This window comes from Pinus tabuliformis, chromosome 6 (assembly GCF_031772625.1).
Source record: "Pinus tabuliformis cultivar Carrire ecotype Pingquan chromosome 6, CPIR1, whole genome shotgun sequence".
In the NCBI taxonomy this organism is placed as follows: Eukaryota; Viridiplantae; Streptophyta; class Pinopsida; order Pinales; family Pinaceae; genus Pinus; species Pinus tabuliformis.
The window spans coordinates 369,631,654-369,655,041 of NC_142292.1; the positions used below are offsets into that span (position 1 = coordinate 369,631,654).

A 23,388-nucleotide genomic window follows, 5' to 3' on the forward strand; every position below is an offset into this window, starting at 1 on the left:
AACTGTAATGAGTAGCATAACCTACCTCTTAAGGGGTTAGTTAAACAATGCTTAAAGGATTAATAGATCAAGATTACATTTTTGTGGGTTTAAGTAGCATCAATCATGGGTAACTATATTCAAATGATTGTCTACCATGTTTAATAATCAACTATAGTCAGCAATAGTAGTTAGGGAGTTAATGGGTTAGTGATTAGGGCACATTAATTGGTTGGTTGATCAATGATGACTTGACTTAATGTATCAATGGTGAGAGGATGTGTTGATTGGGAGGTGGGGGGCTTAGTAGATTAGTGGTTCGTGCTATTTTGGATTATTAATTTAAGGGGTAATGCCTTAGGTATTAAGGGGTTCATAGTAGTGGGTTAGAGTTAATGAGTTGGGGATTCATGTTTAACTTGAATTTATGGGGTTAATGTGTAGGGGTTGGGGATTAATGGCTTGGTGGAGAATTTAATATCTTGGTGTTTAAGTAGGGTGAATGAATTAGGGAGTTAGTGAGTTAAGGATTAGGTGTGAATATGTACATATTGAAGGAACTTGTCCAATGACCATTTCACAAACCTCCTTTTATATTAAGTAGAAGTTCTAAAGACAACCATTCAATATAAAGGGCTTCTTTTAGTTTATATAAACTTAAAGAAATGACAAAGTATATATAATCTAAATCCCAAATAAAAATAAACAAACACATACGACATATAAAACTTTTATATATATATATATATATATATATAATTTTTTAGAAAGTTTTATTTGACCACAAATATTTTTGCCAATGCCACAAATATTTTTTGCCAAAGCCAAAAATCTTTCAGAAACTCCAAAAAAAAATTACACTTTAAAAACTGCTCCATTTAAATTTATATTTTAATAAATATAATAATTTATAATATAAAAAATTACAACCATAAAATATATATAATTATAATTATATAAAATTACTTTATAATTTTAATAATATCAAATTAAATTACAATATTAATAAACTCAATCACAACATTATAAGTTTATTAATTTAGTACTAAATTATAAGCTTATTAATTTAGTACTAAATTAAATTATAATGTAAATACAAATGTAGTAACCTCAGTCACAATGTTACAAATTTATTAATCTAGTATTGCAGATATAATGACGTTTCAAATCAAATGAATTGCAGAGGGAGGGAATAAATCACGGGCCGTTATATACTGCTAGAGACATTAACTTCTCCTGCAGAATATTGGTGAAATCGTGAAATACTTCACGTTTATGGTGAAAGCGCTTTCCAAATTCCATCCATCTCCGCATAATACATTTCCAATACGTTTATTGTTTGTCGCCGCATAACATATTTCCTATAATTTTATTTTTTTTCACCAAATAATACATAAATACAGCCCCGACAACTTTATTGTTTTAAAGGACATATGAAAAAAAATCGATCTTCACGTCGGCTCGCTTCTCCCTCCCTCACTGCGCTTTTCTCTATTTTTCGAAATTTATATTTTTAAATTAATTATTACTAGCCTTTGCATTAGATTTTGCAAAAAAAAAAATGCTGTATGGGATAAATTGAGGGATAATCGTGAAATGTAAATGGTCATTGAAAATAAGAATTAATAAATAAAATTGCATGCAAAGGTTAAAGATAAAGCTAAATGATTTACATTATCTGAAATTTATAGATAGTATAATTCTTGTAACAAAGATTGGCTCTTGATCTTCTAAGATGTTTTTTAAGTTTCAATAAAAAATTACAAATAGTAGATTATAATGGATGAGGTAAATAAAGAAAAATAACATCATGAAAAACATGATGGTTGTATTTCCACATTTAAAATTGCATAACAACTTTATAAATGATTCTTTATACATAGATTGGACACTTACATCTATATCCCATGAGTTAACTGTGAGCATTTTGTATATGGTGAGTTCTAGGAAGAGTAGTCCATTAAAATTGACCAATATAGACCAATCAATACTCAAAATACATAATACTCATAAGAAAAACATATATTCCTCTATTATGTATATTTATTTACTATGTGGTTTTGAGTGCCGTTGTTGGAAAATATAATCATTAAATTAAAAGATATATTCATCTATTATGTATATTTATTTACTATGTGGTTTTTGGAAAATATAATCATTAAAAATACTTCTCTTTATTTGGATTAAGTCAAATCCAACGCCAATATTATATAGAAAACCCATGTATTAACTCAGAAAATGTTGTGGCCAAAACTAAAAGGTGATTAACATTTACCATGATCTACTATTTCCATTTCTTTCTTTAAAAATGCAACCAACATAATTAATTTTTTCAAATTTTAAGGTCAATATCAACTCTACGTAGAGATGCAGTGGCGCTTACCATGGGATTGAAACTCACTCACCATGGGATTGAAACTCAAAACCTTTTGTTTGACTTCTCGTAATTTTTTATTTGAGATTCAACCAGAACAACAATTCAAAGTGTTTGACAATTTGACTATGATTATTCATTAATTTTTCTTGTATATGGAGATGTAACACGCAACAGCATTGAGGGGGATTGGAAATCAGAGCCTTCTCAACAATTCAAAGTGTTTGGCAATTGGAATATGATTGAAGTTCATTAGTTTATGAGATTCATTAATTTAGTGTTTGGAAATTGGAATATGATTGAAATTCATAAGGTTTCGAGACTCATTAATTTTTCGTGTATATGGAGATGTAACATTGAAGCAGCATTGAGGGGATTGGAAATCAGAGCTCCTCATTATGGAGATGAGTTTGTACCAAAATACCAAACCGAGATATTCACTCAAATACCGAAATCATAAACCATCATTCTTCTTTTGATGTATATGGAAGGTGTTACGATACAACAATGCCAAGGCTAACTTGACTAGCCACCGAAATAGTCTCTAATTGAACCCCTACATAGTCTACAATTTATAATAGAGATGAGGTGTTTTGAATTTAAACTGAACCAGGGATGCTTTTCCTTGCCAAATGTGCCACTATTAGGAAATGTCCTTGTTCAGTCTCATTTGAATGAAATAGGTAGAAAGAAAGGCTGCCACTCCCACTTCCACTTCCACGGTTATGTCCACAATATTGCAAGTCTTACTAGTGGCATCTCCCATTTGGGATTTGGTTCCACACTTCTACCAGAGGAGAAAGGTATCTAGGTTCCCAGTGGCCTCCATTTTCACCTCACTCCAAATCCACGATCCTTTTGTACCCTCACTAATCAGACCTGTAAAATCTTCCATCTATTGCACAAGAAAGACATTGCCTCATTGATTTGCGAGTTTCTGGCATGCACTGTTTATATTAGGTTCCTGTTGAAAGGATATAATTTTTATTTAAGGAAATGATACCAAACCTTGGGTAAGTATTTACTATTTACATTATTGTAAAGAGCTTGAGAATGTGGAAGGCAAAACAATGCCAGAAGTGGAATAGACTAAGAATGTGAAAGGTCATTGAACTGCCATTCCCTTGAGATTCCAAGAATGGTTTTGCAACCCTCGTGCACATGTCATGTGTTAGTCTATATTGCAATGTGTTAGCGATGTGTGTTGTTACTGTTGATTTTATGTTTAGTGGAAAGTTAAATTTTTGTCACAGGTTATCCTTTCTGAAAACAGTGTTCTTAGTGTGTCATCTCATTAGCTTGGATATGTGAATGCAAAACATGTTAGACATGTAGCAAAATCCCCTCAATGGTTCATTGCACAAAGAAATCTACTAAGGAGGAAACTTGCAATGCTTTCTTATTCTCGGAAATTATTTCACTGGAGAAATGCCCCTCTCATATGTATAATCTAAACAGTTAGTAGCAACGCTTGCCAAAGCTTAACGCTTCAAAGTCGATAGCAACATTCTCAGAGGTAGAAGCTCAAGGAATCTGGGGTCTACCTAATGTCAATATTGTTGATCTAAGCTTCAACATTTTTGTGGGTGAAATCATCACTGAGATCAGAAAAAGAATTTGTAGTGGTTGGCCACTCAAAACAACCAATTTTTCGACAACTTGGTGCTAGTGACATACCTTCTTGTTCCAGGAAGAAAATAAGGGACATCAATCGTATTATCATTGATTAGATCAAAAGTGCTTAAATTCTATAAATTATGTTAACTTGTCTTTGATTATACAATACATTTTCATTTATAAATTAAAAATCCAATATAACATCGTTGGAAATCTTATTAATAACCAAAAATAATGATGCAAAATTCACAAATATCAATACACCTAGTGAAACACAATTGTTTCAATGAAAATATTCTTAAGTAAACCAATGAAAAGATACTGTAAAGAAGAGTACATTAGACTATAATAAGTTAAACATATTTCAGATTAAATGATAGCTAATGTAAAGTTCAACATACTCAAGTTGACATTCAGAGAACATTTAATTTTTTAACCAACCCAAGGGGGCTTAATAGAAATAACTTTGAGCCCTTTGGAATTTTTACACCAAGATTGAGCTTCATTATTTCCATAGCTCAAATTGACATTGAAATAAAATTACAAGATAACTAATAAATCAACCAGTATATTAAGGTTGGCATTTAGCGTAGGCATTCACCCTTCAACAAACCAAAGGTGGCTTAACAAAATTAACTTTAAGTCCCTTGGCATTTTTACAAAGAGACTGAGCTTGTTTATTTCCATTGCTCAAATTCACATTCTCCAATTTGATAGCTTCACAGGGAAAACTTTTACTGCAGCTTAAATTAATGGCCTCCGGTGTTATTGAGGTTCCCCTTATGTTTTTGTATGAGACATCAGTGATCTTGACATTCATATTAGATTCTTGCACAACCAAAGCCAATATTTACAACAAAGTAAGTTATAAAACTAAAGCCAGTCTTAACAGTGAAACCAAAACTGGAAAATAAGTTGCAAAACTTCTATGGTCATATGATACTTCAATCTTCAAGTGCCATACAAAAAAAAAAAATCTAGAAATAAAATAAAATAAAGGGAAAATGTTTAGATAGGAGGAGAATGATGATCACCTGGGAAGTACAACCTGGGCAATAGTATTGGTCAATGATGATTGGATTCCTTACATTGTTCATCTGTATGTTCTCAAATTTTAAGCCCTTAGCAAAGCCCTTTCCTCCTTGCAATGTTTTGATTCTAATGCCATTGTCAGTGCCAGTGAAAGAAACTCCTTTTACAGTGACATTGGTGACTCCATTAAGAGAAAGATATATGCCTAGGCTTCCCACACTATATAATAATAACAAAAATCTATTGTCAATGCACTACATTGAATGGTCATATCCTTTGTCTATTTAAAATTTTGATGAAACTATTTCACCTGATTCCATGGCCTGGTCCACAAGTAACCTGTTCAATGTTAAGATTGGAAGTGCCTTCCAAAATACCAATACAATCATCTCCTGCACAACCAAAGTTAAAACTATTATCTTTAATACAATAGTTCTCCTTTCTCCAACAATTTTAGAATGTTGTTGGAAAATATAATCCACCTGTTCCTATGTTGAGATTTCGAAGCTGGACATTGGAAGAAGATATGTGAATTCCATCGGTTGATCCAGATTTAAACAGGAATGCAACAAATTACAGAGATAACCATAAACACAGAGATGCAAAGGAAATAATACTTCGTTTCATTAATGTAAAATACTGAAATATGCTTACAAATAGAAATGGAAATAAACCAGCTAGGGCGATGGTAGCTTATCTCTGAGAAGAGATGTGGCGGCTACATGCCTCTGAACTGTGTTACAATGAGGCTCGAAGGCATATTTATTGTTGAGAAATAATAGAAAATACTAAACATCCAAAAACATAACCCTAGAAGATGAAACACCAAACTGTGGGCCCCGTTTGGGTAAATTGGTATATCAACTTCCTGGGGTCGTAACTTTGGCATACGATCTCCATTTGGCGCAGAATATCTCGTTATAAAGATCTATTCGAGAACTACAACTTTGGGAAGAGCAACATCGATCCATAGACCCATGTTGCTCCTAGTTTTCCCAAAAAACACCATTTAGGGCATCAAAATAGCTCCGGAAGTTCAGGACCCGAAAAACTGCTAAAAATAGTAAATTGTGCTACAATTAAGGAAACTGAAAAGCTAAAAGAAACAAAGGTGGGGGTCCAAGTGGACTTGGCGGGTGGCCACCAATAGCCACCTGGATCATTCTTCTCCCCTTAGGAAGCAATGGTCCCCATGGCGTTGAGTTCCTCCATGAGATGAGGAAACTTCTGCTGAACTTGGTCCCTGGTGAGCCACTTGCCTTGGTGAAGGAGTTGGCCTACTTTGACAACTCGATACAGTTGGATATTTTGTTGGCGAGTGTGCTTGATCTGTGTGTCCATGATCCGATCAGTTGCAGCTTGTTCCATGCAATCTGGATTTAACTCTGTGGGTGTGAGCTGTTCTGCAATGTCGGATGTGTCTAGTAATGGTGGAAAGTATGGCCGAAGGCGGTCCACATTGAACACTGGGTGCAGGCCAAGGAATGGGGGAATGCTGAGCTCAAATGCATTGTCTCCCACAACCTTGGTAATGGTGTAAGGACCATATCGGAGTGGTCTGAGTTTCCGATAGGCTCCAGTAAGGTGTTCCTTTCGCAAATTCAACCAGATTTTGTCGCCCACTTGAAACTTGTGTGACACCCAATGTTGATCATGTCGCTGCTTGTACTTGGCATTTGATTTCTCCAGAATGTCATGGACCTGCTGGCGAATATGTTGGATGTGCTCAATGAAGTTGTTTTCCTTATCTGTTTCGGACTGGACATGAACCGAACCTGCGTGAGTAGCTGCAAATGGTAGGGTCACGTCAATGGGACATAGTGGCTGGAATCTCAAGCCCACATGAAAAGGGTTGTGGCCAGTAGAGCTTTGGAGAACCCGGTTGTAGCTGTGTTAAACATAGGGGAGGCTCTCGTCCCATGTGCGTGGATGCTTTGAGTTGTACATGCGCAGAATGTGTACGATCATCCAGTTGACAACCTCTGTCTGGCCGTCAGTTTGAGGATGGAAGGCTGTGGACTTAGTGAGTTTGGTGTCCAGCATCGACCAGAGACTTGACCAAAATGTACTAAGGAACCTGTTGTCCCGATCTGAGATGATAGACTGTGGGTCCCAAAGTGTACCCACACTTGTTCAAAAAAGAGTTTAGTAGTGGCTTCTGCTGTGATATTCTTCTTGCAGGCCACCATAATGACCATCTTCAAGAACTTGTCAACGACCACAAAAACACAGTCGTTTCCATTCTTAGTGGAAGGAAGGCCTAACATGTAATCCATGGAGATGGATTCCCAAGGTCGATTAGGGGTAGGCAGCGGGGTATAGAGGCCTTGCTTCTTGATGGTCGATTTGGCAATGGCGTAGGCAGTGCATGATCTAATGTACTTCCCGACATCCTGTCGAAGAATCGACCAATAGAAATACTTTTGCAGTACTACCACCATTTTCTTGACCCCAAAATGCCTAACAGCCCGACTATAGTGTGCTTCCCAAATCATCTTGGCACGCTTGCTTGAAGGAACACAAAGGTGACCCAAGGGGCATAACAGGGCATCCTGGAGGTGAAAATATCGAACATGCTGACCCTCTAAGAGTGTCTGGTATGTGTGGCCGAATTCTAGGTCGCTTTTGTAGAGTAGAGAAGTGGCCAATCAGAAGTCTCATGCCCACAAGAGTTGAGCACGATGGTTAACGCCATGATCGGTGGTCGACTGAGGCAATCTGAAACATTATTGGTGTTGCCCTTCTTATACTTGATTTTCAAATGGAACTGTTGCAGGTATGTGGACCATTTTTGATGGCGATCATTCTGCAATTTCCCTTGGGTCTGTATGAACTGCATGGGTCGGTGGTCTGTGTGGATGACCGTTTCCTTCCCCAAAATGTAATGCTTCCATTATCGGCAGGACTGCACAATGGAATACATCTCTTTGTCATAAGTGGGATACTTATGGACTGTGTCTGAAAGTGTCAATGGATGCCCGTGTTGAGTAAGGACTACCCCGATAGCATAGTCAGAGGCATCTGTCTCAACCTCAAATGGTTGTTGCAAGTCTGATAATGCGAGCACTAGTGTCGAGCATAGGTGATCTTTCAACTCTGTGAATGTTTTCTATTGAGATTCATACCAAAAGAATTTTGTTTTGCTCCTCCCTTGGTGACTTGACTCAAGGGCCAAGTGATATGAGAAAATCCCAACACGAACCTATGGTAGAAGTTGGCAAGACCTAGAAAGATGCGGAGCTCTGTCAGAGTGGTTGGAGATGGCCAATCCCGAATGACTTGGATCTTGGCTGGATCCACATGCACCCCTTGTTCATCAATAATGTATCCCAGATATTGAACTTGGGTCATGCCAAAAGTGCATTTCTCCAAATTGGCACATAACTTGTGTTGTCGCAGTGTTTGGAGAACCTGTCAGATGTGGTGGAGGTGCTCTTCCCAACTCTGGCTAAAGATCAGGATGTCATCCAAGTATACTACTACAAATGAGTTGGTGAATGGCTGCAAAATGTCATCCATTAGCCTCATGAAGGTTGCAGGAGCATTCGTCAATCCGAAAGGCATAACCAATCATTCGAAAAGGCCCTCCTTGGCTTTGAAGGCAGTCTTCCACACATCAGAGGTTTCGATTGGTACCTAGTGATATCCTGACTTCAAATCGATCTTGTTGAAATATTTTGCCCCCTTCAGTTGGTCCAAGAGGTCATCAATCCGTGGGATCGGGTACCTATTACGGATAGTGATCTTGTTCAACGCCCAATAGTCAATACAGGGTCTCCAAGTCCCATCCTTCTTCTGTACCAACACGATCGAGCTCCCACAGGGCGATGAACTCGGACGAATGTGACCTTTCTGCAACAGCTCCTGAATCTGCCTCTTGATTTCATCGTTCTCCAGAATGGAGCGTCGATAGATTGGTCCATTGGGTAGCAGCGCACCTGGGGTCAGATTGATGGAGTGCTTGACCTGACAGTGTAGAGGAACCCCTGCGGGGGAGGTGAAGATGTCCTCATACTCCTCCACGACCTTGTCCATCTGTAGTTGTCGTGCGAAGGGGCCCTGTCTGGAGGTCATGGCCACCATCTTCTTCTTTCCTTGAGGGCGTATCATCAGGAAAACAAATTTCCCGGTTTTGGAAATGAGCTTATTGCATTGTTTTGCAGTAACCAAAGAGATGGCGGTAGGTGGTGCTACCTCCGGTATCCTGTACAACTTATTTCCCAGGCCTTGATTGATACACAACATGTCGCTTCCACAAGTATGGTTGTCCTAATAATACATCACAAACTTCAAGGGGAGCAATGTCACACAATAGCTCATTCGTGAAGGGCTTGATGTTGTATGGAAGACGACACTGCTCACGCGAAGATCCGTCCTTGGTGAATCCACCCGATGGTGTACAGTTGTGGATGTGTTGTGGTCGATAAGCCCAGTCGCTTCATGACCTCTACTGAAATAAGGTTCTTTTGGCTTCCATTGTCGAGAATGAACTGTAGTGGGGAGCCCTTTACCCACATCTGGGAGTGGAAGAGATGCTCCTCCTCCTCTGGATCTTCAGGTTCCTCCTTCTGGATCTTCGTGGTGGCAACAGTGGTGTTGGGCTCCGCTATTCTTTTCTTGCAGCTTTGGCGGGTTGTCTTGGGCTGCCCCGCCTTGGCTTTGTCCTTTGCTCTACGGTTTGGGGACACCTTTCCCTTGCTTCGGATTCACAGATCCAAAGTCTCGCTTCTTCTATTTAAACTTTTGCTCGACCTTGATGGCATATCGGTATGTCGTGCTGAGCGAGGAGATGTTCAGGAATTCTATTTCTTCTTGGATGTACTTGTGCAGGCAGCCACGGTATTTGAGTACCAAATGCTGCTCTGAATCCTTGATACCCAACTTTGTGCGAAGGGTATGGAAAATATTGGTAAACTCCGACACATCTTGGTCCCTTCCCTGTCGCAGCGTGGTCCACTTTATGTATTGATCCTCATAGCTTCCGACAGGGTAGTACTGCTCCTTGATGGCATCCCGAAATGAATTCCAAGTGGGTGCGGCTGAAAATAGTGAGCCTGTACTTTCATCCTTTTGCTCACAGTAGGTTTCCCACCAGTCCTTGATGTGGGGGGCTGCTTTGAGAAGAGCGAAAATAATCTTTTCCCAACTGGAAAAATCATGAACATAAAAATAACCCTCTATCAGATTTAACCATTTATCGACGACATCTACATCTATCTGACCCTCGAATATGGGGATTTCAAAATTAACTTGTACCTTAAACGGTGTGGCATTTCCAGAGTAGCTGTTGGAAGCTGATGCATCGCCCTTAGGTAGCCGCTGAAGGATCTAGGCAAAGTTGTCCATCATCACATTCCTTTGTCGCTCGAGGGCTTCTTCGAGCAAGATTTTGATAGGATCTCTTGCACCCTCGTCTTTCTTTTCATCCGCCATGGGAGGCCGTTGGGATTTGCGAGGCTGGTCTTGCAAAGGTTCGACCAGTTCAAGCCCTAACTCGTTATATCTCGACATCGTTTGGGACATGCAAAGAAAAACAGAGAAAAAGCAAATTGTTCTGATACCACTGGTCCGGATTTAAACAGGAACGCAACAAATTACATAGATAACCATAAACACAGAGCTGAGATAACCATAAATACAGAGATGCAGCGGAAATAATACTTCATTTCATTACTGTAAAATACTGAAATATGCTTACAAACAGAAATGGAAATAAACCAGCTAGGGCGATGGTAGCTTATCTCTGAGAAGAGATGTGGCGGCTACATGCCTCTGAACTGTGTTACAATGAGGCTCGAAGGCCTATTTATTGTTGAGAAATAATGGAAAACCCTTAACATCCCAAAACCTAACCCTAGAAGATGAAACGCCAAATTGTGGGCCCCATTTTGGGTAAGTTGGTACATCAACTTCTTGGGGTCGTAACTTTGGCACCCGATCTTCATTTGACGCATACAATAGCTCGTTAGAAAGATCTATCTGAGCACTACAACTTTGGGAAGAGCAACATGTCCATGGACCCATGTTGCTCTCAGATTTCCCAAAAAACGTCGTTTAGGGCCTCAAAATGGCTCCGGAAGTTCAGGACCCGAAAAACTGCTAAAAATAGTAAATTGTGCTACAATTACGGAAACTGAAAAACTGAAAGAGATAGTTGTGGGGGTCCAAGTGGGATAGGTGGGTGGCCACCAACATCCACCTGGATCATTCCTCCCCCCTTAGGAAGCAATGGTCCCCATTGCATTGAGTTCCTCCATCTGCTGAACTTGGTCCCTGGTGAGTTGTTTTGTAATCTCGGATGTGTCCAGTAATGGTGGGAAGCATGGTCGAGGGCGATACACATTGAACACTTGGTGCAGGCAAAGGAATGGAGGAATGCTATGCTCCAAAGCATTGTTTCCCACAGCCTTGGTAATTTTGTAAGGACCATGCCGGAGTGGTCCGAGCTTCTGATGGGCTGTTGTAAGGCGTTTTTTCTGCAGATGCAACCAGACTTTGTCGCCCACCTAAAACTCGTGTGGTACCCCTGTGGGTGAGGAGAATTTGTTCCTGTGTTCTGTCATGACCATACCCCTTTGTTACTGTTGCTGCGTGGAGGAACCCTTCGCGGGGGTCATGGATGTGGCTACGATCTTCCCCTTACTTTGGGAGTGAACCAAACAGAAAATGAATTTCCTAGTCTGGGAGACGATCTTGCTGCATTTCTTAGCAGAGATCAAAGAGGTGGCAGTAGGTGGGGCTACCTCCGGTATCTTGTATAATGAATTACCCAAAGTAATAATAGCAGCGCAAGGCCTTGACTCATACACAACATGTCGCCTCCACAAGTATGGCTAGCCAAATAGTACATCACAAACATCCAGAGGTGCAACATCACACAATACCTTGTCTATGAAGGGCTTGATGTTGTAGGGAAGGCGGCACTGCTGGCGAACTCGGAGATCTTGTCCTTGGTGAAGCCACCCGATACTGTACGGTTGTGGGTGTGGTGTAATCGATAGGCCCAACTGCTTCACGACCTCTGCTGAAATGAGGTTCTTTTGGTTGCCACTGTCGACAATGAATTGCAGCGGTGAACCCTTCACCCACATTTGTGAGTGGAAAAGACGCTCCCCCTCCTCTGGATCTTCGGGCTCATTCTTCTGGATCTTAGCGGTGGCAACAATGACGCTAGGCTCCGCATCAATGATCTGCTTCCCTTTGCCATTCCCCTTGTCAAGTCCTGACTCAGGGTCGAAACATGCATCTGATTCTGAAGCCTTCAACTTGGCCACCAACGACTGCTTGGTCCGACACTCACTTGTGTTGTGAGTGGGGCTCTTATGGAACTCACAGCACTTTCCTGTGTCCTTCTTCGACTTCGTGGTGTTGTTCTTTTTTGGCGGCTTTGATGGGTTGTCTTGGGTCACCTCGCCTTAGCTTTGTCCATTGGTCTTCGGATTTGCAGATCCAAAGTCTTGCTTCTTCTATTTGAACTTCTGCTCGATTTTGACAGTGTATCGGTACGCCGTGCCTAGCGATGAGATGTTCAGGAACTCCATCTCTTCGGGGATGTACTTGTGCAGGAAGCCGCGGTATTTGAGTACCAAATGTAGCTCAGAATCCTTGATACCCAACTGTGTGTGAAGGGTATGTAAAATATTTGTGAACTCTGGCACATCTTGGTCCCTTCCCTGCCACAGTGTGGTCTACTTTATGTATTTGTCCTCATAACTTTTGATAGGGTAGTACTGCTCCTTGATGGCATACCGGAATGAATTCCAAGTGCGTGCAGCTGAAAATAGTGAGCCCGTACTTTCATCCTTCTACTCGCAGTAGGTTTCCCACCAGTCCTTAACGGGGGGGGTTGCTTTGAGAAGAGCGAAAATAATCTTTTCCCGACTTGAAAAATCATGAATAGAAAAATACCCATCTAGCAAATTTAACCATTTATCTACGACATCTGCATCTATTTGACCCTCGAAGATGGGGATTTCAAAATTAACTTGTACCTTAAAGGGTGTGGCATTTCCAGAGTCGTTGTTGGAAGCCAATGCATCGCCTCTGGGTAGCCGCTGAAGGATTTGTGCAAAGTTGTCCATCATCGTGTTCCTTTGTCGCTCGAGGGCTTCTTCGAGCAAGATTTTGATAGGATCTCCTACCCCCTCGTCTTTCTTCTCATCCGCCATGGGAGGCCGTCGAGATTTGCGAGGTTGGTCTTGCAAAGGTTCGACCAGTTCAAGCCCTAACTCCTTATATCCCAACCTCATTGGGGACATGCAAAGAAAAACAAAGAAAAAGCAGACCGCTTTGATACCACTGATCCGGATTTAAACAAGAACGCAACAAACTACATAGATAACCATAAATACAGAGATGTAGCGGAAATAATACTTCATTTCATTACTGTAAAATACTGAAAAATGCTTACAAACAGAAATGGAAATAAACCAGCTAAGGCGATGGTAGCTTATCTCTGAGAAGAGATGTGGTGGCTACATGCCTCTGAATTGTGTTACAATGAGGCTTGAAGGCCTATTTATTGTTGAGAAACAATGGAAAACCCTTAACATCCCAAAACCTAACCCTAGAACAAGAAACGCCAAATTGTGGGCTCCGTTTTGGGTAAGTTGGTACATCAATTTCCGAGGGTCGTAACTTTGGCACCCGATCTTCGTTTGACACGTACAATAGCTCGTTAGAAATATCTATCCGAGTGCTACAACTTTGCGAAGAGCAACATCAGTCCATGGACCCATGTTGCTCCCAGATTTCCCAAAAAACGTCGTTTAGGGCCTCAAAACGACTTTGGAAGTTCAGGACCCGAAAAATTGCTAAAAATAGTAAATTGTGCTACAATTACGGAAACTGAAAAATTGAAAGAGACAGTTGTGGGGGTCTAAGTGGGATAGGTGGGTGGCCACCAACATCCACCTGGATTAGCAGTGGAAATAATACTTCATTTCATTAATGTAAAATATTGAAATATGCTTATAAACAAAAATGGAATAAACCAGCTAGGGCGATGGTAGTTTATCTCTTAGAAGAGATGTGGCGGCGACATGCCTCTTAACTATGTTACAATGAGTCTCGAAGGCCTATTTATTGTTGAGAAACAAAGGAAAACCCTAAACATCAAAAAACCTAACCCTAGAAGATGAAACGCAAAACTATGGGCCCCGCTTGTGTAAATTGGTATATCAACTTCCCGGGGTCGTAACTTTGGCATACAATCTTCGTTTGACGCGCACACTATCTCGTTAGAAATATCTATCCGAGAAATACAACTTTGGGAAGAGCAACATTAGTCTATGGACCCATGTTGCTCCCAACTTTCCCAAAAAATGTCGTTTAGGGCCTCAAAACGGCTCCGGAAGTTCAGGACCCCAAAAAATGCTAAAAATAGTAAAATGTGCTACAATTAAGGAAACTGAAAAGCTGAAAGAAACAATGGTGGGGTCCAAGTGGACTTGGCGGGTGACCACCAATCTCCACATGGATCCTCGGTATTAGGGCTATCCTCTGGGGCCTTGATAGTCAATAGCTTAGCGAGGACGTTCTTACTTGCATCAATGGAGATATGGAACTTCTTGCTGTTGATGGAAGTAATATCTTTCAGCACTATATTGGTAGTGCCCAAGAATCGTAAAGACTACCCATTATCATTTCACAATGTCAATATCACATTCAAGGTAAACTCTTAATTGTTTAACAATTAAATTAAATGACAATTTTTGTAGTTTTGGAAATATTTCAGAATTTGATAGATAGAAGCTAAGTCAAATAAAATTAAACAAAATCAAATATTTCCAAATATTTCCAAAAATTGCAATCCAAATAAAATTAAACAAAATAAACATCCCAAAATATTCCCAAAATCTGCAATCCAACTAAGTTCAAAACCAATTAAATAGATAGAAGCAATACCGCAGGCCCGAGTTTGCACTGCACACCAAACAATGCATTTCAGTCAATATAAGTATGAATATGTGTAAGTAGATGCTACCCAAATCACTAAAAAGGCAACAGATGACTGATGGTACAACTGATAACTTTATTCATACTTGCTTATTTTTTTTACAGTTCCACTAGGAGCTTCCTTGTCCATCCAAACATCCCCCACCATTCACTGTGAGACCATCAACCTTAGTGAACTGCAACCAATATTTATTTTGAATTTGTTTAGTGTTGGCTGGTGCAATGAGGTCGCCAGTTATCTGCCAAAACACATCTCAATGATCAAAAGAAAGAAATATGTAAATCTTGAAGTGCCCACAATATGAAAGTGTTGGGAGGAGGGGACCCTTCTACGAATGAATTCAAAGATGAAGAAACAGGGGAGGGCAGATTGGTGGTTTTGAAGGTGGGGAGAATCTCACGATGGAGGATGTGTTGAATACAACAGGTCAACCAGCTTTGGCACTATCTACAAAGCCAATCTTAGCGAAGGAGGAACTATTTCTCTGAGGCTTCTCAGGGAAGGGACTGAAAAGGAGTTGAAGGGACTTGCAAGGAATGAAAAGAACTCTTGTCTGTAATTAAGGATTTGGGTCACCTTCGGCATGAAAATATAGTCCCTCTCAGAGCATTTTATGAAGGAATAAGAGAGAAGCTTCTTGTATATGATTATCAGAAGAAAGGAAACTTGGCTACCCAACAAGTAGTAATATAGATGATGTAAGCAAGCCCATCAAATAAGTAATCCTAGGTAACAAATTCTCCTATCCTTGATGACATTCCCATATCTATGGCATAGTCATCTTTTCAAGCAGCCCTAAATGCAAACAACATGATTGACAACCACAACAACCTCTCCATTTGTTCTAACTCCAACACTTTCCCAATGAGTGATTTCATTAAAAGCAATCATTGCAGTGCTTGCAAAGTTTTGTGCAAAATGACTAGCCATATTAGTCTCCAAATGCCAGTTCTAAGGCCTGATCTTACTGACAGTTTGATGGAGACTCTCTTCATGTGTACTCACAACAATGTATGCAACAACACCAAAGACAACAGAATGTTGTAAGGCTGCTACCACAAGAAGCATTGCCAACTCTCCAAAAAGTAGAAATAGTATAAAAAACACCATAGCTCCAGTTCCTTGAGGCATTGCCCCTTGATGATCAAAGCCTCTTCTACGAAATAACCTCCCTACAAAGATTCCAACTTCTTCTAATTCTTCAAGATCATCACTAAAATCAAAAGTTCAGAACTGAAGCCAGTACATAGAGTTTGATGAGTAGATATCAAACTTGTGCAAAGGAAACCAAAAACCAAAATTAAAATTAGAAAGCTAAAATCAAAACTATGCACCCATAGGTTGCCAATATTAAATAAAAAATGAGCCCAAATTGAAAACAAAACAGAGGGGAATGAGTGGTGTACCAATGAGCACTATCATAGAGGTTTGTCTCTGTATTCCTACAATCCACCATCAAATAATGTCCACTAATAAAGATAGAATCCTCTGTTATAGTAAACAACGATGCCTGAGCCACATCTAGAGTGTTTAAAGAATAGTCTGAGGGAGGTGAAAACTCCAGCAATTTTCTCCCAAATCCAAGGATATTGGTTCACACCCATGCATATGAATGGCTTGGATTGTGGTGGAAGAAATCCACTGCCCTTGTTCATTATGGTTGCCACATGATCTTCATTCATCACATTGCAATGGATGAACTCAAATTCATTTCCCAGCTCTGTGTTTTTCACATCTACTCTCAGGTGTTGGGCACCATGTGCTGCAAAGAGATGACATGTTGTCTCTCCAATGCCAATGGTTGCAACAATGATAGTTGCCATCTTGCCTTCAAGCCTGATCATATTTAGCTACATATAAATCATGGTTTAGTATAGTAGCAAAACCCATCTAAATTATCTAAAATCTTAAATCATGTGAATCCAAAAGCTTCCATAACTAAAATTAAAACTTAATTTGCTTTATGTGTGGGGAGATTGAAATCAAAAGAAGATTCAACTTGATATACACAAAAAAAGTTGCAGTGTTGTAAAAAAAAAGTAAGCCTAGATTGAGATGAAATCAAAACAGTGCCTCAAAGAGATGACCTGTAATATCCCTAATGCCAATTATGCACCAATCATGATTTCCATCTTGCTTATAGCCTGATCATATGTAGCTACATAAAAATCGTGGATTACTACAGTAGCAAAACCTATCTAAAATATTTCAAATTTGAAATCACATGCATACATAAGTTTCAGAAAGTGAAATTAAAACTAAATCCATGTGTGTGGGGATCCTGAAATCAAAACCAAATTCAACCTGATATGCACCCAGAAAGTTGCAATGTTGAAAACAAAATTAAGCCCTGTTTGACATGAAATCAAAACCATAGACTATCTGATATGCACCTACCATTTGCATAGGTTCAAACACTAAAATCAAAAGTTCAGAACTGAAGCCAATACATAGAGTTTGACAAGTAGATATCAAACTTATGCAAAGGAAACCAAAATTAAAATTAGAAATCTAAAATCAAAATTATGCACCCATAGGTTTCCAATCTTAAATAAAAAATGAGCCCAAACAGAGGGAATCAAACACTAAAATCAATACTTTAGAACTAAATCTAGTACCTAGAGTTTGACAAGCATAAATCAAAGCTATGCAAAAGAAACCAAAATCAAAACTATACACCTGCAAGTTGCCAATCTGAAATTAAAACTAAGCCCAAAATGAAAACAAAACAGAGGAGAATGAGTGGTGTACCAGCGATCAGTATCATAGGGGTTCGTCACCATACTTCCATAATCCAACATCAAATAATTTCACTAATAAAGTTAGAATACTTTGTTACAATAAAAAAAGATGGTCGAGCCACATCCCAAGTGTTTAAATAAAAAATTGAGGGAGTTAAAAACTCTTTGCCCTTTTCCTGCTAGATCCAAGGATACAGGTTCATAGTCAAGAAAAAGAATAGTTTGAACTAGGCGTGTGCAAACATTGTCGAGACAAATCATGTTATTGTGATTTCCAAACCCTCGGAATGTCATTAATGCCAACGTTACAAGGCTAACTAAAGTCGTCTTACTAATAATATAGGCACAAGGACCCAACCCTCCCACAGTGCCTTCCACGCTTCCCCTGTAGACGATGCACCGTTTCCTCAATGGCTTCATCGCCTAGGCTACATGTTCGACACTAAGAAATGATCCACCAATATTCACATCCATTGTGAAATCGAACTCAACGATGAATGTATTAACAATAGGACCTACTCCTCCCAGAAGGCCCAAGTTGTTGTGGAAGACATCCACTGCCCTTTTCCACTATGGCAACCACATGCTCTTCATTCCTCACATCGCAGTGGATGAACTTAAATCTGTTGCCTAGCTTTTGAACCAATTTCTCTATGCTTTGGACATATGTTATCAAGACTTGGGCACCACGTGCTTCAAATAGATGACTTGTAGTATCCCCATTGCCAATTATTGCATCAATGATGATTTCCATCTTGTTTATAGCCTAATCATATGTAGCTACATAAAAAGCGTGGATTACTACAGTAGGAAAACCCATCTAGAATATTTCAAATTAGAAATCACATGCATATAGAAGTTTCTGAAAGTGAAATTAAAACTAAATCCATGTGTGTGGGGATCCTGAAATCAAAACCAAATTCAACCAGATATACACCCAGAAAGTTGCAATGTTGAAAACAAAATCAAGCCCAGTTTGAGATGAAATCAAAACCATAGCCTATCCTGATATGCACCTACAATTTGCATAGGTTCAAACACTAAAATCAAAAGTTCAGAACTGAAACCAGTACATAGAATTTGATGAATAGATATCAAACTTGTGCAAAGGAAACCAAAAACAAAAATTAAAATTAGAAAGCTAAAATCAAAAGTATGCACTCATAGGTTGCCAACCATAAATAAAAAATGAGCCCAAATTGAAAACAAAACAGAGGAGAATGAGTGGTGTACCAACGAGCACTATCATAGAGGCTTGTCTCTGTATTCCTACAATCCACCATCAAATAATGTCCACTAATAAAGATAGAATACTTTGTTATAGTAAATAATGATGCCTGAGCCACATCTAGAGTGTTTAAGGAACAGCCTGGGGGAGGTGAAAACTCCATCAATTTTATCCCAAATCTAAGGATATTGGTTCACACCCACGCATATGAATGGCCCGGGTTGTGGTGGAAGAAATCCACTGCCCTTGTCCATTGTGGTTGCCACATGCTCTTCATTCCTCACATTGCAATGGATGAACTCAAATTTATTTCCCAGCTCTGTGTTTTTCACATCTGCTCTTAGGTGTTAGGCACCATGTGTTGGAAAGAGATGACCTATTGTCTCTCCAATGCCAATGGTTGCAACAATGATGATTGTCATCTTGCCTTCAAGCCTAATCATATTTAGCTACATATAAACCATGGATTACTACAGTAGAAAAACCCATCTAAATTATCTAAAATCTCAAATCATATGAATCCAAAAGCTTCCATAACTAAAATTAAAACTAAATCTGCTTTATGTGTGGGGAAACTGAAATCAAAACAAGATTCAAAAAGTTGCAATGTTGAAAAAAAAAATTAAGCCTAGTTTGAGATGAAATCAAAATAGTGCTTCAAAGAGATGACCTATAGTATCTCCAATGCCAATTATTACACCAATGATGATTTCCATCTTGCTTATAGCCTGATCATATGTAGCTACATAAAAAGCGTGGATTACTATAGTAGCAAAACCCATCTAAAATATTTCAAATTTGAAATCACATGCATACATAAGTTTTTGAAAGTGAAATTAAAACTAAACCCATGTGTGTGGGGATCTTGAAATCAAAACCAAATTCAACCTGATATGCACCTAGAAAGTTGCAATGTTGAAAACAAAATTAAGCCCTGTTTGAGATGAAATCAAAACCATAGCCTATCTGATATGCACCTACAATTTGCATAGGTTCAAACACTAAAATCAAAAGTTCAGAACTGAAGCCAGTATATAGAGTTTGACAAGTAGATATCAAACTTATGCAAAGGAAACCAAAATTAAAATTAGAAAGCTAAAATCAAAACTATGCACCCATAGGTTTCAATCTTAAATAAAAAATGAGCCCAAATTGAAAACAAAACAGAGGGGAATCAAAGACTAAACTCAATACTTTAGAACTAAATCTTGTACCTAGAGTTTGACAAGCATAAATCAAAGTTTTGCAAAGGAAACCAAAATCAAAACTGTACACCTGCAAGTTTCCAATCTGAAATTAAAACTATGCCCAAATTGAAAACAAAACAGAGGAGAATGAGTGGTGTACCAGCAATCAAAGTTAGAATACTCTATTATAATAAAAAAAGATGGTGGAGCCACATCCCAACTGTTTAAAGAACATACTGAGGGAGGTAAAAACTATTTGCCCTTTTTCTGTCAGATCCAAGGATATAGGTTCATAGTCAAGCAAAAGAGTAGCTTAAATCAGGTGTGTGCAAACATCGTTGAGACAAATCATGTTACTGTGATTTCCAAACCCTTGGAACTCAACTAATGCCAACATTACAAGGCTAACTAAATTTGTCTTATTAATAGTATAGGCATGAGGACCCAACCCTCCCACAATGCCTGCCACGCTGTCCCTGTAGACAATGCAACGTTTCCTCAATGGCTTCATCACCTAGGCTACGTGTTCGACACTAAGAAATGATCCACCAATATTCACATCCATTGTGAAATTGAACTCAACCATGCATGTCTTAACAATAGGTCCTACTCCTCCCAGAAAACCCAGGTTGTTGTGGAAGACATACACTGCCCTTGTCCACTATGGCAGCGACATGCTTTTCATTTCTCACATCACATTGGATGAACTTAAATCTGTTGCCCAACTTCTGGACCAAATTCTCTATGCTTTGGACATCTGCTATCAAGACTTGAGCACCACCTGCTTCAAAGAGATGACTTGTAGTATCCCCAATGCCAATTATTGCACCAATGATGATTTCCATCTTACTTATAGCCTGATCATATGTAGCTACATAAAAAGAGTGGATTACTACAATAGCAAAACCCATCTAAAATATTTCAAATTTGAAATCACATGCATACAAAAGTTTTTGAAAGTGAAATTAAAACTAAATCTATGTGTGTGGGGATCCTGAAATCAAAACCAAATTCAACTTGATATGCACCTAGAAAGTTGCAATGTTGAAAACAAAATTAAGCCCAGTTTGAAATGAAATCAAAACCATAGCCTATCCTAATATGCACCTACAATTTGCATAGGATTAAACACTAAAATCAAAAGTTTAGAACTGAAGCCAGTACATAGAGTTTGATGAGTAGATATCAAACTTGTGCAAAGCAAACCAAAATTAAAATTAAAAAGCTAAAATCAAAAGTATGCACCCATAGGTTGCCAATCTTAAATAAAAAAATGAACCCAAATTGAAAAGAAAACAGAGGGGAATGAGTGGTGTACTAGTGAGCACTGTCATAGAGGTTTGTCTCTGTATTCTTACAATCCACCATCAGGTATACCCAGCAATCAACGAATTCCAAGAGACCACATTTCAAATCCTAGGACCAGGCATCATCATGCCACCACAAAGTATCTAGAAAATGGAGAAACCCTAAGGGTTCGACATCACCAGGCTGCAGATCCATTTTCTTCTGGAGACAAAAACAAACCCAAAGAAACAACAAACCCTGAGGTTAGGGTTTCATCTAACAGAGCTAAACTTTACTGCCTAAGTAAGAGGGCCGACTTTGAACAAATCAAAGAGGTCGTGAATTAGAACAGTTGGAACAAGATTTGAACTAAAATTCACTAGAAAGAAAACTAAAGGTAAGAAAAAAACACATGAAGGAACCATTACCTATAAATGGCATGGCAGTGGTTGTATCCTCACGTTTAGGAGCTAAATGCATTACTGAAAAAACACCAAGCAAGCACAGTCAGTTGTGTACCCTCACCCGTTGGAGCAAAAGGCGATCAAATTCTTTGGAGAGGGAATCATCCATACCCAAGCAAGCTGAATGGTTTCCTACCCAAGCAAGTCGAATGGTTTTTGTTACAGAGTCCCTCACATCTCGCCAGAAAATGCAAGAGAAAAAAACATTTAGACCATGTACGCTTTGAATATAAGACTAGGTTTTGCCAATGAATATGCAGAAAATGGAGAAAACTTCAGAAAATGAAGAAAACTTAACAACATAGAGGTGGTTACCCTAACCACCAAGGTAATCACGATCGTGGATTGTTATCGCAATGTTAATGGTGAACAACGGTTATCCAAACCATACAAACATAGAGATATCCGACAACAAACAATATTTTAATCGTTAACATGTCATCAGATAGTGAGATAGATACACAGTGGTAATTTGGGGAGTTGCATAATTATTTAACAAATGTGTTTAGTTAAATTAATATCAACCACCAATTAAATATATTTTTAACATAAATATATATAATATTAATATTATTTAAAAAACTCTACATAAAAATGAAAATAAAAAAAGTGCTCTTAGAGAGTAGCGCGTTTAATTTTTCAGTTTATCTAGTTGTTGTGTGTGAATTGGAAAATATCAAAACATGTTTTAAATTTGATGTGAACGAAGCATGGATGAGGAAGGATAATAATCAGAGCAAAATGCTTATGAAATCCTTCAAAAGATTACCTTTATACGCAACCGGCAAGGAGAAGCCAAGTCCATAGCAGCTTGTTGGGTTGGTAAATGGGGATCAGCCATACAAATAAGTGATGCTCCCTCCACATGTGCCAAGTTGACATCTGTTCTATGCCCATCATCCCCACTTCACTTATCCCATAATTTCAGTTTCAACCCCGCCTCGTATTGTTCAGAAACAAAGTGTCGATTAGCAACATTCATATGATGTGTCAGCCGCCAGCCGTGACACGAAATAACCCAATACGTTCAAGAGAACATATTTGACTATAACTGTAACTATGGTGACAGAACATGACCAAATACATCCCCTCCAACGCGACCCGAAAATGACCAAGCATATTCCATCCGCCGGAACAGAATATGACCAAACATTCCCTCCAACGTGACACGAATGCGATGGTGACAGGAAATGACCAAGTACATCCCTCCCCCGGAACAGAACATGACCTAATACTCTTCCTCCACATCAAAACTACAGTAATTAAAATACTAACATTCGGTCGATCGAGATATCACAACAGCCAAAGCGGACATGTTATTCTTATATGGATAGCGTTAATGTAATGGTACGGTTTAATGTAATAGCACTGCGAGGGATTTTTATGTTGAGAAAAGAAAGAGGGTAATAATAAATTATTTTTCCCTCAAGTAGTGAGAGATTTTTAAGTCGAGGTTTGTTCGCATCCATAAGCTGGCATGGTATTCCTATGTGGATAATGTTGATGTAGCACGGTTGTATC

The 23,388-nt window shown here is 38.9% G+C and overlaps 1 protein-coding gene across 1 annotated transcript; it reads right to left on the minus strand.

Annotated features, from left to right (window-relative positions):
* Positions 1–4,574: 4,574 nt before the first annotated feature.
* On the minus strand, positions 4,575–20,961 carry LOC149258833 (putative polygalacturonase At2g43860). The gene is made up of 8 exons (XM_089436192.1): positions 20,764–20,961; positions 15,127–15,198; positions 14,909–14,926; positions 14,490–14,633; positions 5,485–5,545; positions 5,313–5,394; positions 5,019–5,221; positions 4,575–4,798 (listed from the first exon to the last, which is right to left on the minus strand). The coding sequence occupies exons 1-8, from the start codon at positions 20,959–20,961 to the stop codon at positions 4,575–4,577; spliced, it is 1,002 nt and encodes a 333-aa protein (XP_089292318.1).
* Positions 20,962–23,388: the final 2,427 nt, after the last annotated feature.

Coding starts and splice junctions, on each gene's coding strand:
- LOC149258833 (XM_089436192.1), bottom strand. CDS start 20,961: ATGGAAATCATCATTGGTGCAATAATTGGCATTGGGGATACTACAAGT. Junction 5,546..14,489: donor CCCCAGAGGATAGCCCTAAT/ACCGAGGATCCA, acceptor AAATCTGGATCA/ACCGATGGAATTCACATATC. Junction 5,395..5,484: donor AAATCTCAACATAGGAACAG/GTGGATTATATT, acceptor TTGGTTGTGCAG/GAGATGATTGTATTGGTATT.